The 20,913-nt window shown below is 64.0% G+C and overlaps 1 protein-coding gene across 2 annotated transcripts in view; it reads left to right on the plus strand.

Moving 5' to 3' along the window:
• The window catches only part of TBC1D22A (TBC1 domain family member 22A), a 264,330-nt gene extending 243,856 nt beyond the window's left edge, over nucleotides 1-20,474 (plus strand). For both annotated transcript variants that reach the window (XM_060413629.1, XM_027968225.2), the window contains 2 exons: nucleotides 1,380-1,475; nucleotides 19,931-20,474. In XM_060413629.1, the coding sequence (XP_060269612.1) occupies nucleotides 1,380-1,475; nucleotides 19,931-20,059 (225 nt within the window). In that variant the 3' untranslated portion in view covers nucleotides 20,060-20,474. The remainder of the gene's footprint in view (nucleotides 1-1,379; nucleotides 1,476-19,930) is intronic.
• Nucleotides 20,475-20,913: the final 439 nt, after the last annotated feature.

Below are 20,913 nucleotides of genomic sequence, written 5' to 3' on the forward strand. Positions count from 1 at the left end.
GAGCCACAGAGACTGCGGAGTTCAGAGTTACCTGCCATGTGCTGGAAAACGAGCTCAGCACTCTCAAAGGGATGAAAAGGAGCACAGTGAGCGAGAAAGGGGGAGGAGAGGGAAACTCACAGTTTACAAAGCCGGTCTGAGAAGCCTCGCAAGTTTCAAATGTAACAATGAGTCGGGCAGCAGTTGTGATCCAGTTGAAGAGAGGACTAGTGAACTGGAAGACAGAGTTGAAGAAAGTGCGTCTCCTGGAGAGACGAGAGGTGGAGCTTAGGGGCAGAGAGGTTGAGTGAAGTGGAGAGCACGGAGAAAGGCCTCACACCCGCCTCACCAAGCTTCCGAGAAAACACGGAGAGCGGGAGGGGGATGCACGTGGACGTCTGCCTGGGCACATGGGTGACAGATTTCCAAAACTGATGAACGCTCCCCCCGCTCAGAGTAGGTCCAGCAGAATAAATATTAGAAGGAAAATGCGCAACATCCAAGACCAACAGGGCATCTCAGAAGCAGCCGGAAAGAGGAGCTTGGTTCCCTCCCGGGGAGTGCGGCCCAGGACCTTGAGGAGTGAGGTGAGCAGGTCAGGGGCCCAGGACAGCCGCCCTGACCTCCTCGCTGTGTCTGGAACCTGCCAGGCAGCCTTGGGCCTCGGGGCCTTTGCCTTCCCCCTCCACCGCGACGTCTGCACGGATGTCCTCCTCTGGGTCTCTGACTGTCACGTTAGGCGACAACACTGTGTTTAGTGCACCAGCCCCTCCCTGAGTGCCCCTGGTGTTCCTCATCCTTCTTCCTCACCTAGTATTTTTTTTCCCAGAGGGTGTCGGCGTCTTGTGCAATGTGGATTTTATTTTATTTTTTTACTTCGTAAACTTGGCAGCATCACGCAGCTGTCACACCGACATGGCACCGCGGTGCAGGTGGCACCCTGGGCACCCTAGCTGCGGACGTTGGCGGCGTCTGTCTGAGCTGAGGCAGCGGCGGAGGGGGTTGCAGCGTCCCTGCTGTGCACACTGTGGTCAGCGTCCTGGCCAGGTAGTGCCCGGGCAGGGCTCCTGCTCTGCGGCCTGCCTCCCGGCCGGGGCCAAGAAATCAGCCTCTGTGGGGAAAGTGGGGGCCCCTCCCACAGGGCTGCGTGGAGTAGGGGCCCCTCAGACCCGCCTTCTGCCATCACTGCCCATCACCTGTGCAGAAAAGCCACGGGGCCTACTCGCCCTGCACGTCCGCTGTGGCTGGCAGCCAGATCAGAGAGAAAACCGTCTTTGTTTTAATGAGACGAGAGTCAGGAGTGAAGGCCTTGCGTATCGGCGTGCCGGCTGGCCGGCTCCGTGTTCCCGGCCGGCCTGTGGGGGCTGCGCCCTGACCTTCTCCGTTGTTCTGTCTTGCAGTCGGAACCCGAGGGCTTCGCCAATTTCCACCTGTACGTGTGCGCTGCCTTTCTCGTGAGATGGAGGAAAGAAATACTGGAAGAAAGAGATTTTCAAGTAAGTAAATGCCTTTCCAGGAAGACCCCAGGTGTGATCCCCTGCCTGGGGAGAGGGGGCAGTTAGCTTTAGTTCTCAGGGTCGTTTGCGGAGGAGCTTTGAAACGTGCCACCCGTGGTCAGCGCTGACCTGCAGGCTGAGACCCCGCGGCCGGGAATGTAAGTCACAGGGGGCCTGGGCTCTGTCGACACCAGCTTGCTAAGCTTGACGTCACCGGCTCCCCAGAGACGACACCTGGGCTGCTTGCGTGCATCCCCGGCACAGTGGCCTGGGGGCCCCTGGGAGCCTCGCGATGGCTGTGGGGAGTGGGGCGTTAGGAAAGGGGCGGGCACGCCATCAGACAGCCTGGCTGCCCGGCACCTGGGTGCCGTGCGACCCCGGGCTGGTGTCTTAGCCTCTCTGACCCATGAGGCTCAGCCGCTTAGTCCCCGTTCCTCAGAGGCTCTGTGCTTGCTCGACCCAGGGGCTCCAGGCGGGCTGAGTGCCTGCCCGTCCTCGCCCCGACATGTGCCCACGTAGTGTGTGCGGCATTGACCCCTGGGAGGCCCGGGCCATCGGGGATGCGGTGAGGAGGCCCGTGGTCAGGCTCTGCACCCCCGGCCCCTTCACCTCCTCGAGCAGCTCTTCTTCCCGCTGAGGGAGGGAAGGAGGCCCTGCCGCCCGGGCGGCATGTGGTGACGGCAGGCAGCCAGCCGGCCTGTGGTCCCTCAGCCCCCCTGCTTCTCCGACAACCCTGCAGGCCCTGCTTGTCCCGCCGGGGGCCATGGGGAAGACCCGGCCACCCCCCGCCTCTGCTGCCCAGGCCTTCCATCCTGGCCACTGGGAGACACTGGGCAGGGACGGCCTCTGCCCAGCCTGCAGAACCCGGGGCCCAGCCTGCCCTGCTTCAGGTGGCCAGTGGGAGAACAAGGTCATTTTTCCCTGCTCTGCTTGGGCACATGGAGGTGCAGAGAGAGGCAGGCGCCGGGCCGGGTGACAGAGTGTGGGAAGTGGATGCAGGTGGCGGATCCGGGCTCCCCAGTGGCCACCATCCACGCAGGCACGGGAGAGCCTGCCAGCCAGCTGGACCATTCACATAAAGGGGGAAGGCCTGGCTTCTCTGGCAGCGGCAGCCAGCAGCCACCCCTGTGTGCCCAGCCGGCGCTCACCTCACGGATGGGTGACTCAGGGGCCCGGGTCCCCGGCTGACACCGTCACAGGGTTCCTGCCTCGGTTTCACCGGGGCCTCTGGCTGGGGAACGGTTCCGGGAGGCCCCAGGCAAACGTTGCTTCGTCCCTGCTCCCCTGGGGGCCCGCCTCGTTGGGGGAGGCGGGTAGGAAAGAGCCGGGGGTGTGAGAGCGCTCGAGAGTGTCCGAGCTTAAGGCCCGTCCCAGGGACAGCTTGAGACCCCAGTGCAGGGTGGCCGCTGAGCCTTGTGGGCCCGAGAAATGGCTGAGTTCCAGCTGGGACAGGGGCCTGAAACCATGGAGTGACCTTACACAGGGGCCTTGCCCCTCTGCCTGCCATTTCTGCCACCTGCTTCCCAAACGGAGGCGGTGCTGCCAGGGCCCGAGGCCGCCAGGAGCTGCTCTGGATGCGGGGGCCCCTGAGCTGCGCAGGAGGAGGTGCCCGGCGGGACAGCATCCACCCCTCCTGGCCTGTTAGGACTGGAGGGCGCCCCTCGGGCGGCTGCTGGGGACTTTTTGCAGCCTCTCGGGGCCCTGCTCACTGACCTCGAGGTTCACCGGGGCCAGGGGACCGGCTCAACCTGGCAGCTGTTGTGGCCACAACTCCAAGGAGGGGCGAGTCACTCTCCCCCGAACTCGGATCAGACTCAGGCCTGGCTGTCGTGGGGATGGATGGGGGCCAGGCTGTGAATGCTCAGTGTGATGTGGGGAATTGAACTAAGTGGGAAAGGCAAGGAGAAGAGAAGACAAATTAAATAAAGCACCTCTGGGGCCCTGGTGGGCACAGGGCAATCATGTCTGCAGTTGTGACATTTCAGGAAAATGATGCTGTGTCCACGGGAGGCAGCCCGGGCATCCAGCAGCAGAAATCCCCAGAAAAGGCTCCAAGAGCCTCCCTCTGCGCAGGTCCATGGTTTGCCGCCGTGTCATCTCCGGAGACTGGTCATTTCCCGAGGAGCGTCTTGAGGAGGAAGGCCCAGCGGCCCAGGCGCTGGGGAGCAGGGCATGGGCGTGGCTCCCGCTTCCAGTTCCCAGAAGCTCAGTGAAGTTGGCCCAGGCCGGCGGTCTCGTGTCCAGTTCCATGAACCTCCATGAGGGTTGCGGGGTGCCCTGGCTGGAGGGAGGTCCCTTGCAGAGCAGACGGTCAGCCCTGCCCTGAGCTCTGGTCCTGGAGCCCGCTGTACCATCCATTGAGCAGGGGACCGCATCCCACCTCTGTCTGCACGCCGCCCATGGGCTGTGCATGTAGGGTATCCAGAGCCACCTCCTCCCCTGACCCGTATCCTGCCTCCCACCCGCTAGAGCCAGGGAGCCCGAGCCCGTGCCAAGGGCCTGGTTCTCCCCTCCGCCTGCCCTTTTCTGACCAGATTCTGTAGGGTCTTTTGAGGGAGGAGGCGCTCCACGTGCAGTCTTGGCCCCTGGAGGTGCGCCTGGCACACTGACCTTGTCCCAGCCCCGGTGGGGTGTTTCAGAGTAGGACTCAGGGCCCAGGGAGGGTGGGTGGCCTAGGCCCCCACCATCCCCCACTCAAGCACACGTGACTGAAGTCGCCTTTGGAAGTAGGGCTCAGGCCCTGAGCGGCCGTTTGCCCCTGCATGTGCCTCCTCTCCCACGGGGATGCAGGTGAGCTGGGGGCTGGCGCTGCCCGGCTCCTCGGCTGGGTCGTAAGCGCAGCTTATAAAGCAGCTGACAGCGAGCTTCCCCAGAAGATCATTCTGTTTTGTCCAGAAGCCCAGGCTGCTCCGTTTGGCATTCCAGGACATGGGGTCGGGGCTGGAGGTCTGACCGCAGCCCCTGTGCAGGGCTGGGTGGCCCTGGCCCTGCTGTTGGTGGGCTGCGGGGGCGAAGCACCCAGGCGGGTGGTCCGTGCTGCCCGGCCGTCTCTGGGATGTGTGACCCAGCGGCGTGGGAGCAGAGATGCTCTGTGACCTTGGAAATTCCTCCGCATGGGAGCTGGCATGGTTCTCGATGTAGAGGAGGGCACGTCCCTTAGGCACACAAAACGCCAGCGTTCTCGTTTTTCATTCAGTGGGAGAGCAATTAACGTTTGATGGACAGAGCGCAGAGCTTCCACAGAAATCACGGACCATCTCTGTGTGGCCCTCGGGAGCTCTGAGGCCTGTAAACGTTTCGGGTGAGGTAATCAGTGGCTGCGTGTCTGCTGATGGGTGACCCGCCTTGTGGGGAGAAACGCCTTCCCGTGCGTTTGTGGTGACTGCAGCCATGGGAGGCTGTGAAGAGGGCAGGGCCTGGTCTGCAAACCCCAGTCGGCCCGCGGGGGCTCGGTGCGTGCGTGGTGGCTGCTGTGTCCGCGCACCCCGCGTCCTGGCTGTGGGAGGGCCCGGCGGTGGGGCTTCTGCTTGCCCGGGCTCTCTTCATCTCCTGCGACCGCTGCTCAGCGGGGCCTGAGTGGGGACGGGCAAGGGTGGCGCCCGAGGGTGTTATCTGTCTGCTCTGATGTCCCCACTGCCCCCTGCCCCGGGCCCTCCCTATGCTTCTGTCTCAGGACTCCTCACCCCCACGGGGGCCAGGCGGGCCGGGGTGGACAAGGCCTGCGCCGGAGACGGGAGGAAACTGAGGACTCGTGGGTCGGGTACCCGCCTGCTCCGAAAGGGGAGTCTGTTGCTGAGGTTGGGGCTGAGTGTGCGGGTCAGGGTGGGGGTGCTGCTCAGACGGGCCTGAAAAAGAATGGCAGGGTGCCCTGCCCACCTTTGCCCCCCCGCCCCCGAAGCCCTTCCCTCTACCCTGAAGCCAGGGGGCCGGCTCAATGAGAAGGTTCCGCAAGGTTTCCCGCCAAATGTGCCCTGGGACCCTGTCATCCAGCGGGTCCCACCGCCTGGTAGAAACGGAGGCTCCCTGCCATGTGGCCCTATGTCCGCGTGCTGCGCCTCAGCTCGCTGCTTCTGTCCTGCCTGCATTCGGGGCTCCAGCCCCTCCTGGACGAGTCCACCTGCATCTTGGCCTCAGTGCCCTCGGGCCCCTGATGCACTGATCAGCTCCCGGCCTGGTCCCTTCTGGGTGGTTGGAATGGCCACCGGTCCAACGCTCTGTGCTGAGTGGCCTTCCACGGGTTAACGCTCCATGGCTTTGTGTCTCACCCTGTGTTCATTTGACACGCCAAATGTCAGGAAATGCCAGCGTGAAGATCAGTTGTCTCTCTCTTTATCATTTCAAGGCATTTTAAAGACAACATTGGGTCAGTCGGCAAGCGATCTTTAGCACGTCAGGCCATCCTGTGCTCCCTTGGGTCACGCGTGTTCAGGGGTGGGGGATGCGTGGATGTGGGTGGGGCCAGCTGCTGGCAACGTCTTGACCGGGAGGTCCAGGGGTGCGGAACCCCTGCCACGAGCTGCCCCGGGTGAGATGGTGGAGCTCAGGAATGAAGATTGCCCGGTGCTGGGCACGTGGCAGGCGACAGCTGTGTGCTCGTGTCCCGCAGGCGGGCGGGCAGGCAGGTGGCGGAAGGTAGGAGCAGTGAGTTCTGCCCTGTCAGGCCCTGGCCTGTAGCCACCCTGAGGTTCCAGCAGGGAGTCCTGTCCCCGAGGCCGCTCTGCCCCTGGCGGAGGGGAGCCTGACCTGGACCAGCTATCTGTCCACTTGGGAAGGACACTGGGGAGCTGCGGGCATGCTGGCCCAAGCCCCGCAGGAGGCTGGTGGGCCCGGCCTTTCCTCCAGGCTGGAGCTGGACGCCTGCAGGGCAGGGGCCGCGCTGGACACACAGAATCAGAGCTCCGCCAGATACAGCGTCCAGTACCAAGAGACGCACCTGGTATTGGTGGGCAGGGGGTCCTGCCAGTGAGCCAGCCGGGTCCAGGGTGACACGAGCGTAGAGGCTGAGGTTGGGTCTGTCCCCTGGAAGAGCGGTAGGCTCTCCGCGGCGCTGTGGAGCCTGCCTGGGAGGAAGGAAGTGGCCGGGTGGCTGCGCGTGGAGCCGGCCAGGATCCCTGAGCACCGTCGTGGCCGTGGCCTCAGCGTCCGGCTTCCTGCTGTGGCCGAGCGTCTCCGTCGGGGGAGTGGGGGCAGTGGCACCAAGCGTGTTTGATGGAGGCCATGTCCCCCCTGTGGGCTGTTTAAGTAACTCAAGTGGCTGCGACACCACTGTCTCGGCACCAGAGGAGGGCCGCTGCGTGACCTCGACGTGAAATTCGAAAAGTCCTTTTATGTCTGCATATGGAAAGGTACATTTAATGTGAAGCTTGGCTGCATTGTAATTGCTTGTCATGTGGCATCTCTGAAAGTGCCCAGTCGGGCACCAGGCAGGTCGTGAGCCCCTCTGCTGAGGGCAGCTTGGGGTCCCCAGGCCCCAGAGCCTGAGTGTGAGACAGGCCCCCAGAGTCAGCCTGGCGGAAAGAAGGGGCTGCCACGCCGCGGGCTTTGGTGTCCGGCTCAGATGCCCCCAGGGGTGGAGTCAGGGTCTGCTGGGGAGGGACTCTGGTGTCCTGGGAGGGGTGCGCCTGGGACCCGTGGCAGCACTGGCGAGTGCTCCCTCCCCCTCCTCCCTGTCCCCTCCTCGCCCTCCTCCCTCCCTTTCTCTGGGTGGAAGGTGGCGCTGCAAGCCCAGCAGGGATGCCCTTTCCCTCGGGGCTGGGTGCCTGCACCCCCCGGTCCGCCCACTGGTTCTGGCCAGTTCCCAGTCCAGCCTCTGTCAGGACCAGCCTGCTCTGCAGGTGAGTGGAGGGCGGCCCAGAGCAGCGGCTTCTGCCAAGGTCTCTCTCCTTGCTCATTTCTGCCGTGAATTAGTCTTGCCATTAAAGAAAAAATTACACCCACCATTCAAATCATTAATTGAAAGGCCCTTATTATCTCATTAATGGTGTTTGATATCTAAGGCAGATAGACTCAGAGAAGCTCATCTGTTCAGTCCCTGAAGTAATGTAATTACATCTTGGGCCTTATTAAAATGTCTCCCTCGCAGCCCCCTCAGCCGTCACGCATTCCATCTTGCCGCCTCGCGCGGACGCCCAAATGCATCTGCGTGGAGACAAGACCGCTCAGGCCTGCGTGGGCCCGCGTGGACGCGCCAGCGGGCCCCAGATCCTTGGAAGGCTTCTGGCCACGGGCAGGTCTGATTCAAGGTTCTCAGGTGGCGAAACTTGGAGGGAGGGGGCTGACCCCGTAGGCTAAGTGGCCGCTTGCGCGGGCTGCGGAGGCCGCGAGGCACGCGGCATGCCTGGTGAGCCTGGGGCAGGAAGAAACGTCATCGCTATTGACTGCTGGGACAGTGCATCCCGCCCGCCCTCCTGCCGGCCCAGGGTTAATCGTCCCCAGCTCCGGCCGCCTTTGTGGAAGGAGCCCCTCTGCCTTGCGGTGGCTCTGGGTCCTCTCTGCTCATCTAAACCCGTGCTGGTTTCCACGTGACCGTCATGCACCCTGGGCCCCTGGGCTCTGTGCTGGGTGGGGGCATGCTGCCTGGAGGGGAGTGGGCTCCAGCCAGCCTGCCTCCCAGGCTGCAGAGCAGGCCCTGTGCCAGCACCATCCTGATGGGGTCGCTCCATCAGGTGAGGTGGGCGGGGGGTGGGTTTAGGCTGCCCAGGTCACCGGCAGGATGGGCACAGCAGGCCCCGGGCAGGGGAGGAGGAGCGAGTGGCTTGGGGGTCCTCTGGCTCCCCTTCCAGGCTGGAAAGCAAGGCTCAGAGAAGTGAAGGGACCGCAGGACTCCGATGCCAGCTTCCTGGGGCTCCCCACTGCGACTGCCCCGTCTGGGCCCGCTGTGGCCCAGGCCCCGCCCCAGGCCCTTCCTGGGAGGATCCGGTCGGTGGCAGGAGACCCCTGGGGGGTGAGGCTGTGCACGCGCCTGCTGGCACCCAGAGGCTTGGGCACGGAGAGCCTGGGGCTCAGGAGCCCCGGACCTGGCACCCAGAGGCTTGGGCACGGAGAGCCAGGGACTCAGGAGCCCCAGGCCTGGCATCCAGAGGCTTGGGCATGGAGAGCCTGGGGCTCAGGAGCCCCGGACCTGGCACCCAGAGGCTTGGGCACGGAGAGCCTGGGGCTCAGGAGCCCCGGACCTGGCACCCAGAGGCTTGGGCATGGAGAGCCAGGGACTCAGGAGCCCTGGGCTCGACCCTTGGCCGCAGCCCTGTGTGATTCCGAGAGGCCACTTACCCTTACCCTCCTCAAGACCAGGACCCGAGAGGAGCTCAGAGACGGGCAGGCTGTGGGCACTGTCCCACCCCCCTGGCCCTGGACTGGGGGCTGCCAGAGTCTAGGCAAGGTGACGGCACAGGGCGCGCTCCCACCACCCCCCGCCCCTTGAGCCCTGCAGCCCCGGCAGCGGGTTCAGCACGAAGGTAACAAGCTTGGCCATGGGGTGCTGGGCTCGCCAAGGCCTCACCCCTTGGGCCTCATAAATAATAGAGGTAAGATGAAACGAGATGGAAGCGCTCGAAGAAGTCTGCCGTGCCGCCCACTTTCAACCCTGAGAGCCCTTGATCTGCACGGAACTTCCGTTTTGTTACCCTAATTAGTTTGCGGATTTTCAGGGCAAACACGATAGGATTTCTCGATTCAATTTTGGGGTGTTTGTTTTTTGAGACAGAGCTCACAGAAGAAGTTGCATTGATCTTTTTAATTCCTCATGCAAAGAGAAAATATTTGCTCTCCCCTCGTTTGGTGTGTCTGATCTTCCGCCGGGCGGGCGGGGCCGAGGGGCCAGTGGACAGGACACGGGGGCTTGGCGGTCACCAGACCCCCGCAGCAGACAGACGGGGCCCCTGCTGCCCCTTACCAGGGAGCCGCGGGCCCTACCTCAGCCCTGTTTCCTTCTCCACTCAGGCACGCTTTCCTGGGGCTCTGTCTGTGTGAGCTGGGATGCCCCCAGCCTCACGCTTTGCACCTGAAGCGGGGACCCCTCCCCGCTGAGCGCCTCCAGTTGCCAGCGACCCTCATAGCCAGGAGCAGATCCCGGCCCTGTCTGGGGCTCAGCATCTTGGTCTGAGGGATGGGGCATCCTCATCCCCTGGGAGCCTCGAGATACCACGTGTGAACCCCATGCTAGTCAAGGAGCTGGGAAGCAGAGTGTGGCAGGGTCACCCCCGGCCCCCTCCCTTAGCGAGGCAGGGCTGTCGCAGGGTTGCAGCCTGTGGAAGCAGCAGAGGATGGGCCTGACCCTGTCCCATGCTGGCCGTGTTCTCTGCGGGTTCTGACTGAGGACACACAGCCCCCGCCTGGCGCGCTCACCTTGAGGGGCAGTGGTGTCTGCCGCCAGGCGTGACGTGGCTGTTTTCCCGGAGAGGCTGCAAGTATTGTGTGTCTGCAGCCCCTCCCCCCGGGTACGCCATCCCCTGGGCTTGAGGGGTGGGGGCTCCAGCTGCTGCCTCTTCTCGTCCACCTCCTTGGGGAGCGCCCTCCATGTTAGTGGCCCGCCAGGTGCCTTCCAGCTGCCTGTTTGGCGGGAGCCCAGGACACACAGGTGGCTGGCTCTGGAGTCTGTAGCCGTCTCACTTGGTGGTCCAGCCTGGATCCGGCCCCTCGGCCTGGGAGGTGCGTGAGTGCCACACCAACTCTTTGCCAGACGTTGACCTTGCACATGTCACTGCTGTGTCCACGCTGGGCCACCCCTGGGCTCAGGCCTCCAAAGGCCGTGCCCCTGCGTGACTGCTGGGCGAGCGTCCAGGGCGGGAGTTGCGAGTGGAGCCTCTCGGAGGACACACTTGGCACTGACGTGGGTACCGCCTATGCCCACAGCTCCCACACACCATTTCCAGGTGCTGCACCCGGGACCCCCGCAGCCCAGGCCCTGAGGCCCTGGGCGCCTACCTCCCTGCCGTGGCAGGGTCTCCATCCGTCTTGTACATAAGACAGGGTCCCAGTGACCCCCAGTGTCAGGGGTGAAGCCACCTGCCTCAGGGTCTCAGGGCAACAGGCAGCCCCCATCACAGACCCCCGCCACCGCCCTCAGCCCCTTCGGAGGAGGGGGCTTCCGAGCGGGGGTCATGCTGGTGTGGGCTCTCACGGTGCTGCTTAGCCAATGCGTACCCTGGTCCTCAGGCATCGGGGGAGGCGCTGGGCTCTCGGTACCTGGCTTTATGTCTCCGGACAGCCCCGTCATCATAACCCTCACTCCTGCCGGGGTGGGCACGCCAGCCTGAGAACCTGTCAAAGACAGACGGCACGTCACCTTCCGGGCCCTGGTCACTCTTGATTCGATTCACTTTAAATACCTGTCTACGACTACGTCTGCGTTACAGTCGCTCTCAGGGGACGGCTCGGTCACGTTGGAGACAGGGGGCAGGGGGGAGCGAGGCCCCCAGTCAAGTCCAGCGACTCAACGCAGTTTCTCCTCCATGGGAGCGTGGATGTAACTTGAGCAGAAGTTGAGCGCATGTGTTTAGCAATCAGTGGAAATAACCAGCTCGCTCAGGTGCTGGGTGGGTGGGGTTGCTGTGCTTCCCTGGAGTCCAGCTGGCTCTGCCTGTCCTAAGCTGGGTCTCCCTGGTCGCGGGCTTGGGGCTGGGGGGCTTAGAGGTGGGGATGGGGGTTCAGGCTCTTCACCTGGAAACGACCCTGACGTGGGAGCCAGCCAGGCCCTGGGGAGCAGCCCCTGCCCGACCTGCCCTCCCCTGCAGTCCAGCCACTGGACCTGGGGCCCCGGGGCTCCTGGACGTGTCAGTGTTGCTGCTCCGGGCCTGGGCCTGGCGGGCCACTTGCCACGTGGTTCTCGGTGCGGTGGTGGAGCGTTAGTCCTGGGGGAACGCGACACACACCCCCACCCAAAAAACATGCCTCTCCTGATTAGCAGCCAAGTGGCAACCCTGAGCGGGTGCTGAGCTGGAGGGCCTGGGATTCAGACTCCCGCCCCTGGCGGCGGGGCCCTCATCACGTCACCGGTCCTCACTGGTCACCTGCCACAGGATGTGTTTGCAGTTGTATGCTCAGTTTGATCTGTAACGGTGCTGACTCAACATGAGCCTCCTCGTGCCGCGAGGCCCTCTGCCAGGCGCTGGCGGCACAGGCCCGAGTCTGGCTCAGCTGTGGCCCCACAGACGCAGGCTGAGTTTTGCTGCTCATGGGGCTCACGGCTTCCAGTGGGAAGGATAGGGCCATGGCCTACTCTTAGGGCCATCCCAGATGTTGTGTTTATGGTTTTAATCTGTCCATCTTCCTGCCTGCTCATGCGTCTACCCGCCCATCTTATCCACCCAGCCAGCCAGCTATCCACCCATCCATCCATCTGCCCACCTATCATCCATCCATCATCCATCCACCATCCACCATCCATCCACCATCCAGCCATCATCCATCCATCCATCCATCTGCCCACCTATCATCCATCCATCTGTCCATCCATCCATCCATCATCCATCCACCGTCCACCATCCAACCACCATCCATCCAGCCATCATCCACCCATCCATCCATCTGCCCACCTGCCCTCAGCTCAGCATTTGCTGGGACACACACCCTGCTCTCAGTCGGGCACCGTGAAGTTTCAGGTTCCTGCTGGGCATAGTCCTTCTGAGCCTTTGCCCTCAAGGAATTGACTCATATGGTGAAATCAGGTACAGGCCGTGAGGCTGCCGCTGCTGCGGAGACCTCATAAGAAACCGCACGCCTCCTCGGAAGGCAGCTCTGGGAGGACACCACCAGACCGAAGCCCTGAGTTGGGGGGGTGGGGCTCTTCTCTTGGAAACCCCGCCTCCATCTCCCAGGAGGGTGCTGTGCCGGTGGGTCTGGGCTTGGGAGCCACCTCTGCCCCTTCCCACCCTGTCCCATCCCAGCTTGAGCCCGGCAGGGTCCCCTCTGCCACTGAGGCCTTTGGGGATGGGGGTGGGGGAGAATCTCCTCTTTAAACACCTCTCTGAATTGATGAAGACAGAAAAGAAACTTTTGCCCCTAAAAGTCCATAAATCTTGGGTCCAGAGTGCTTGGCAGTGACCCTTTAACATTCCTGAAAACAAAAGGGATGCGTCCTAACGGCCAGCGATTTACAGCCTGGGTGTTACTGGAATCGAGGTAAAAGCCAGCTTGCAGAGTGCTTCATTAGTTTTGAACGGTTTCCAGGAATAAGCTTGCGTTTAAATCTCCGGGTTGGGGCCCTGGTCCTGCAGCTGAGCGGATAGTGCCCCCCTGAGAAAGGTGTTCCTGCAGCGCCCCTCGTGAGAAGCAGGGACTGGAATCAGGGCCTGCATGCGGGGTTCCTTAGGGTCCCCTCCGACGGGCACTCTGCACGTGTGTGAAGGGCCCTGCCCCAGGGATCCTGCCCAGGAGTCGGTCCCAGGCCTGGCACAGACCGTAGGGTGGGTGGTCCGGCATCAGGAGGCACGGGAGGGCCTCGCGGCTCGCTGCCCTGCACATGCCCGCCTCCTTTCCCGCGCCCTCTGCCCCACGGCCCCTTCCAACCTACTCCCAGGGTCAGTCCTCTGGAGGTTTCCGAGGCCCCTGTCCGTGGCCCTCCTGCTCCTGGTGAGGCCGGGTGCCCGTGGACAGAGGGTCTCAGGGCTTCCTGTAACTTGAAGAGAGGGGAGACCCCCAGCCTTCCAAGTGCCCAGTAAGGATGCCTGGAACCTCATTGCCTCCCTGGAGGGAGGGCGGAGCTGCTGGCTTGTGGAGAGCAGGGTAGTTTGGGGGATGGTTTTTTTTCTAGGTGATGCTGGTGATGCTGCCCTGCAAGTTAGGGGGCAGGGTGGGAGAGTGGGGGCGAAACGGTCATCCACCAAAAGGCGGCAACAAGCTGGGCCAGGGTGAGAGCGCTGGGCCGGGCTAGGCTGGACGGTGGGGGGAGGTGGGTCCTGGGCGCGGGGGTCTGCCTGCTGCCGCAGGAGTGCAGTTTGTGGCCTGCCTTCCCGGAGCCGGGAAGTGGGGGGACTGGTGTAGTTTGCGGGTGTTTGCACATTGTTACGGCTGCAGGGGAACACACTGGTGTGGAGGGGTGCAGGTGGCCACAGGACACTCAGGTGGTCTTCAGGGAGAGGCGGGGGCATGGAGACCCCCGTGACGGTGAGCCTGGCCCCAGAGGGTCCGTACAGGTGAAGAGGGCCCGGGGAACGCAGCCTGAGTGGCTGGGCAAAGGGAGGGTTCGCTGAGGAGCTTGGCAGAGTGGCCAGAGGTGAGCTGCGGGCAGGGTGGGGCCGAGGGGTTCTCAGGAAGGAGGGTTCAGTAGGGAGGACCCGCCCCGGGGAGCCACTGAGCGTGGGGAGCGGACCACACGTGGGGAGCCATGTGGCTGACAGCGTCCCTGCCCCAGAGCCCAGCAGGGTAGCTGCGGGGACGTGGCGGCCGCCGGGCCCCGTGCAGGCAGCGCCCCCGAGCTCCTGGGGCCCTGGCTGCCGGGACCGCAGCCCCGCTCCCCTCTGTGGCTCCCTCCGCTGATTTCTCGGGGTGAGCAGCTGGCACCGCCTCCAGGCCCTGAGCCTGCCCGTTTGAAGGCACACTTTGCAGATAAGCGCGGGCCTGGGGTCTCCTCCCGTGAGTGGGCGTGCTTCCTGGGTGGGCGTCCGGCAGTGAGGACGGCCCCTCCCCGGCACTGTCTGCGACCAGCCCCCAGCCTGCAGAGCCGAGGGGCCTCTGCAGAACGGAGCGGCTCTGATCCCCATGCCAGGATTGTAAGCATTCTCCGTGTGCGGGTCAGACGTCTCCCGGCCACGTGCAGACACATGATGCGCAGAGCAGCTCAGGGCGCTCATGTCAAGCTTGTGTTTTCGGTACCTGGAGGGGTTTTCTGTTTAGACATCCTTTTTTTGGCAAAGAAACGCGAAATTAATTGCAAGGACAGCGCGCCTCCCGGAGCCGTCGGAGGCCCCCCAGAAGAGCGTTCTCCCGCGGGGTCACCTTCCGTTCCCACCTTCCGGGGGCTGCCTGCAGCAGCTGGCTGTCCAGCCCAGCTGGCTGTCAGCGCCCTTCTATTTTTAGCCCTGGTTTGGTCCTGCAACTTGACGAGATTTTTCAAACTAATAACTGGATTGTCAAAGGAATCAGCTGTCACAGGACCGTCTGGGAGGGAAGGGGCGGGAAGGAGGAGCCACAGCCTGGGGGACCCGGTGCCACCTGGGAAGCAGGGCCAGCCTGCAGCTGCCCGCGCGCCCCTACCCCCGGCCAGCAGGGTGTCGCCCTTGAGACAGCTGTGTCTGTCGTCCTGGACACTGGAGTTGGAGTCTGGCAGGAACACGGGATGGGACGTGGCCAGTGGAGCCCCCCGAGTGAGCATCCACCCAGGAGGAGCCCTGGGCTGGCGGACTGACCTTCTCAGGTGTGCCTTCGTGTCCGCCGCTCGTGAGGGTGAGCTGTTCCCTTTGATCTATTGGCTAAAGGTCACCGGGAGTGCTCGAAAGGTTAACAGTCAAGGAAGTAGAGGGGATCTCACAGGCGATTTTCATCTCGGGCCTCTGGGCGCCTCCTGCGGCCGTGTCTGTGCAGGGTGGGTTTACGCGTGGAAGGGTCAGGGTCTCTGTCTTAGCCCAGTCCCTGCACCCCACCCAGGGGACTCCCTGCGGTTTTACCGTCTGATAAAACCAGCTCAGGAGGGGGACCAGGTCAGATCTTCAGCCATCAGACTGCCAGTCCAGGACCGCCTGGTCCCACTGAGACATCCTTCTAAGAGTTGGAGGTGGGGGGGTTGCACTGGAGGGAGGCGGTCCCCTCTGAGCATGTGGCCTCTCAGAGAGGCAGAGTCCTGCTCAGGTCAGGTTCAAGGATAAGGAGGGCAACTCTGGTGGGGGGGAGGGGTCATAGCCGAGCACCAGGCATGAACTAAGCTGGCACTAAGTCTCCTGGGGCCCTAGCTGCTTCTTTCTGGCTCTGGGGGTGTGGGAGGCCCCAGGACTGGCCGTGGACAGAGTGGGGAGGGCCCGGGATTGGTCGCAAGGTCAGCACGCAGTGTGATGCTTGGCGCGGAGTGAACGAACTCCAGGGCGGCCTGTGGCTGACCACTGGAGGGAGGGACGGCCCTGGGAGATGCTCTGCCTGCTGACAGCCGCGTTCGTGCTTTTCCTCGTCGGTGGTTGTCGCCGTTCGGGGGGCAGAACTGGCCTGCTCCTGCAGACTTCGCCACATGGCAGTGGGCAGCCCAGGGCGGGGTCCCGTGTCCCCCACACGGCAGGAAGGTCCCGGCGGGAGGAGCAGGTGGTGGGAGGTGGCGCCGAAACGGGAGAGCCAGGCTGGTGGGATGGTCACACATGGCGCCAGGACGAAGTGCCAGGCACTTCCTGGGTCCCTGGCTCACGGCACCCTGCCCACCCTGTCCCCCCACCCCCGGGGCTCCCAGGGAGACCTGGCCTGGGGCACCGAACCGTCAGAATGCCTCATGGCACTCCCAGTGGACATCGCAGCCCACTTCGGTACAGTCCAGCCTCAGCTCCCGTCCTACTGACCCGTTTGACGTGTGCTCCCTGGGAACGGGGCTTTGTGTTGCAGGTGGACTCAGGCCCACAGCCCCTGTGTAGGCGGGAGCACAGCGGTCCAGGCCTGCCTGGCTGTCAGGCATGGGCCGTTGCGCCGGGACCAGGACCCTTGCCTGCAGAGCATGCGGCCCCTGGCCGCTCACCCGCGGGGCAGGGTGGGAGGCCGGTCCTGCGGGCCAGAGCAACACATCTGCCCATAGCAGGCACCCTGGGCGCTGCGTGCATTCCGGCCGCGGCCGCTCTGTGTCCCCAGCACACTCGCCCTGAGGCTTCCAGCGGCCGGGCCGGGCCGGGCCGGGGCGGGAGCGGTGGCTCCCGTGCTCCGTGTGGCCTGGGTGCTCCTGCCCAAGGTCCAGCCCTGGAAGGAGCCGGCCGTCAGCTCTGAGGATACGGGGTCCGCAGGGCCCCCAGACGTCTGAGGGGAGTGGCGATGTGATGGCGCACAGTGGGACGGCTTCTGCACCAAACAGCTCAGAGTCGCAGCCTCTCGGGCCCCCGGCCTGGAGGTCACCCCGCCTCCGCGCCCTTAGCTTCCAGGCTTCCTGGTGCCCAGGCTCCGATGTCAGCCAGCGCTGTGGGGACAAGGCCATCTGCGGTGCGGGCGCTGAACCACCCAGGCTCCACCAAGACCCCCGCAGTGGGCGGGCAGAAGAGCCGCAGCCAGTCACACACCCGGCCCGGCCCCCGCGCCGAGCTGAGCACTGTCTGCCCGCTAGCAGTTTGCGTGTCCGCCTGTGGCCTGATTCCCGCCTCCACACACACACCAGCCCTAGAGGCCAGAGCCTGACAGGTATGAGCCCAGACCAGGCCGTGTGACGAGCACGTGCCTGACGTGGCCCGGGCATGGGTGGTCCTGGCACGCGGCCGGCAGAGTGAGGGCCCTTTCTGCTCCGGGAACAGAACTGCGCTTCCTCATCGCCTGTTTGCACCATCTTCATCACACACGATGCCGTCTGTATCAGACGTGAGAATCTGACAGTCCAGTCCAGGCATATTCAAAGGCAGTATCCTCCCTGGCTCCTTGGTGTCCCCTTGGAAGATCCAACGTGGCCGGCCGGAAGGTCAGCGTCCTTTACAGGAGTGTGTGCGCGAGCGATCCCCCGCGGGTCAGCACCGCGTGCTGTGTGCTTCATGGGGAGACACGGGGTCACCTGGGCCCGCTGGTCCCGGAGGAGACAGGTCACCCAGTGGCATGGGCGAGCACACTGGGTTTGTGCCTCCAGAGTTCCAAGGGGTCGCGGTGGCTGGGCGCAGGCTTGGCCCACCTCCACATCTGACTGCGACCTTGCTTCCTGACACGCGGGAGCCTCTGCAGGGGGCCACACAGACAGAACCCAGGGCCTGAGAGGGGGCCCATACCCACTCTCGCAGACGCCAGGGTGTACCGTTTTGTCCTTCCTGGGAGGGTGCGCACGTAGAGGGAACCGTGCTTTGCAGATGGTAACGTAATGCCTCTCTCTGGACAAATGAAACCGTTTTGGCAAGAAGTCCCTGAAGCCGTAAACATTATTTGCTCTTTAACATCGGAAAGCTCACTTCTTGGATCCCACCCAGAGGCAAAGGCAGGAAGGATCGCCTAGAAGAGGCATCCAGCAACAACCCTGCTCAGGGCCCCCCTGTAGCCTGCCTCCCTCATGCTCTGTTGCCTGCGCCTGCAGGGCAATTCCCGCATGGCAATGCCCGCATGGTGATGCCCGCATGGCGATGCCCGCATGGCAATGCCCACAGGGCGATGCCCACATGGCAATGCCCACATGGCGATGCCTGCAGGACGATTCCCTCAGGGCTCCCATGGCCGGGCGGCCCCAGCAGGGCCTCCAGAGGAGACCCTCGATGGAAGGGACAGCCAGCCATGGTCCACATGCTTGTGAGGTGGCATCTAGCGTGTCCGGAGGACAGTCAAAAACCACTTATCACCCTGAGAACTGGGCCGACGCGAGATTCAGGCCCCTGTCATTGGCACCAGGCACTGCGGGCCCGTCCTCAGGGTGACTGGCGCTTTGGTCAGGGCTGAGGCCTCCGGGCTGTGCGGCGGGGCGGCACCATCACTCCGGCCCTCCTGATGGCCGCAGACAGCGCGTGCCAGCGTGGGAGAACAGTGGCAGGTGGCGGGTGCGCTGAGCTGGGGCTTTGCGGCCGTGGTGGCATCTCATGGGCACAGTCGGCAGAGAACCATGGGGACCCGACCCGACCTTGATTCCTTCTGACCTCAGAGCTGTGAGCAAACTGTCCTCCAGCTTTCATCCTGTGAATGTGGTCACCGTTTACGGAGAAGTTAAGGTGAAAAACAAATTGTCCTTGCGGTCCGCTGCACCGGGCCCTCCCTGCCGCTGTCTTGTTCCCCGGGGGAGCGGGCACCATGCATTGTGAGCCAGTGATGGCGTCGTGACCGATGGCCCTTCCCCGGACGACATGGCCAACCCCAGGCTACCCCGGGGCTCCCCAGTCAGAGACACCGCCACCCAGCACGTAAATAAGGCCTTTTTAAAAAAGAAATCTGTATTTAGGGAGGTGTTTGGCTGTGTTCTCTGCCTCCTGTAAAGGTCACCCGGATAGATTTTTCCTTCTTTGAGCTTCGCAGGCTGTGGAGCGCCAGGCATTTCTATTCTCTGTCCATCCAGTGAACCTGGGGGACTAAATTAGATTCTGAAATTGAGTGTGCAGTGGAGTCGCTGAGTTACCGTAATGGGAGGGTATTGCTTCTCACCTTGCAAGTAGCGAGGTCATGATAATATGAAGCGAAGTGGATTAAAAATAAAACCAAAGGTATTTATTTACGACCTGCTCAGAATTGGATTGGCATCCGTGTAAGTTGCATCTAATGGTGAAAGACAGCAGATTGATGTTGATGCGTCCCCAGGGACACTCTGCCAGTGAAATTTGCTCCGTGAATTCAATTTAAAGGCCCCCAGAAGGGGTCCAAAATGCGGGAGGAAATGGGGACGAGCAGCTCCAGGGAAGCCACATTAGCGGCGCCTCCCAGCGCGAGGCTCACAATTCGGGAGGGGAGACTGCTCTGTGACGGGGGATCAGGGGACAGCAGGCCTGCACAGGTCCCCGTGTCGCCCAGCGCCAGGCACTGACGGCCTGTTGGGAGCTGAGACCCTCTCCTCGGTGGGGAACCTGTGGCCCCGAGCTGGTCAGCAGCCTGCCTGGCCCACCAGTCGGAAAGCAGCACAGCCAGGACCTGGGCCCAGGCCTGGCTGCTGGGTGCCAGCCCTGAGTGCCCAGGGGGTGGGCTCTGCATCCCCCGGAAGGTCCTTGGACCCCAGAGCGCTGGGGCGGCAGGCATGTGAGGCCTGGTGCTGGGTGGCACTGCCCTCTTCCTCCCAGCGGGTCTGGGGGGTTTCCTCCTGGCTGCAGGCCTTAGGGCCTGTCAGGGTCGACTTGGGGGGACAGGGTTTGTGGGTGCTAGAATGTTTTCCCAGGCCCCTCCTGCAGGGCCCCGTCCCCCCAACCCTGCCTGTCGCCTGCTCTGACCCCCTGTCTCTGCCCCCCAGGAGCTGGTCACCCCCTGGGCCCTCTCCCCTCACACCACTGATCACTCACTTGGGCCCCCCACTTCCCAACCCTGCTGGTCACCCTTGGGACCCCTTCCTCCCACCCCAGTCCTTGCTCCCTCTGACCACTGTCTCACCCCTGGACCCCTGTCCCTGTACCCCGCTCCCCAGCCCCTGGCCCCTGCCTGCTCTGACCGCTGTCTGTCCCCCTGGGCCCCCCCCACCCTACTGATCGCCCCTGGGCCTCCGTCCCCCCAGCCTGCGGGTCACCCCCTGGGCCCCCCGCCCCCTCTGAGTGCTGTCTGTCCCCCCCGGGCCCCCCGTCCCCTCTGACTGCTGTCTGTCCCCCTGGGCCCCCGCCACCCCACTGGTCATCCCAGGGGCCCCCCTCCCCCCAGCCTTTGGGTTGCCCCCCGGGTCCCCCACCCCCGCTGACCACTGTCTGTCCCCCCAGGAGCTGCTGCTCTTCCTTCAGAACCTGCCCACCGCCCACTGGGGTGACGAGGACGTCAGCCTGCTGTTGGCCGAGGCCTACCGCCTCAAGTTCGCCTTCGCAGACGCCCCCAATCACTACAAGAAGTGAGGCCAGCGCACCGCAGCGGGCCTCCCACGCCGGGCAGCGCCCCTGCCGCCGGCCGCAGGCCCCGGCCGGGGAGGAGAGGCCTTGCTGGAGCCGCCCGCCGAGACGAGGCGCCGGCCTCGGTCAGGCCTCGTGAGGGCGGGTGGCCTCCGCCTCCCGAGATACCAAAGAGACCGGGGGGTGGGGTGGCTGGCCGCAGGGCCCTGGGGGCCAGCACCCTGCCCCCCACCCTGGAGCGCCCTTGCCAAACGCCCACCACGTGGCGCCCCCGCCCAGGGCAGCCTGGGAGGCAGCCCCCCTCAGAGGCCTGCTGTCTGGGCGCCGGGGGCAGAGGGAGGTGGCAGCTGCCTCCTACCTGCTTGGAAATTTAAAACTTCTATTCTGTTGAGTGATGAGAATAAAGTACAGACAAAGCTGTCGAGTGAGACGTTGCACTGAGCCACGAAACCTCTCTGCCCTCCGTGGCCTCGGCCTCAGGCGGGCTCCTATAGCTTGGTTGCTTCACTGGGCCGCGTGCCCGCTTTCTTGGCATAAACTTGGCTAGAAAGCCGACGGCGAGCCCGGAGGGGCTCTGGCTGCAGCCGCCAGCTGCCCGGAGCAGAGAGAGGCTCCGAGTTGCCTTACTTTGCACCCATGACCTCTGGAAGGAGGGAACCAGCCTGGGCAGTCTGCCGTGGAGCCCATGCGGTCGGGAGCCCCTCTGCGGGGCAGCGTCCGTGTTGGCCGGTGCTCAGGCTCCCCTGGGCCCCTGGACAGGCGGGTGTAGCCGCTCCTGCCCCACGATCAGGGCCCTAAAGGACGCCGCCCCTCCTGCACCCCGCGGGGCTGGAGCGGCCTGAGCCCCTCCCCGTGCCACG

The sequence above is a fragment of the Ovis aries genome, chromosome 3, assembly GCF_016772045.2.
Source record: "Ovis aries strain OAR_USU_Benz2616 breed Rambouillet chromosome 3, ARS-UI_Ramb_v3.0, whole genome shotgun sequence".
Lineage (NCBI taxonomy): Eukaryota > Metazoa > Chordata > Mammalia > Artiodactyla > Bovidae > Ovis > Ovis aries.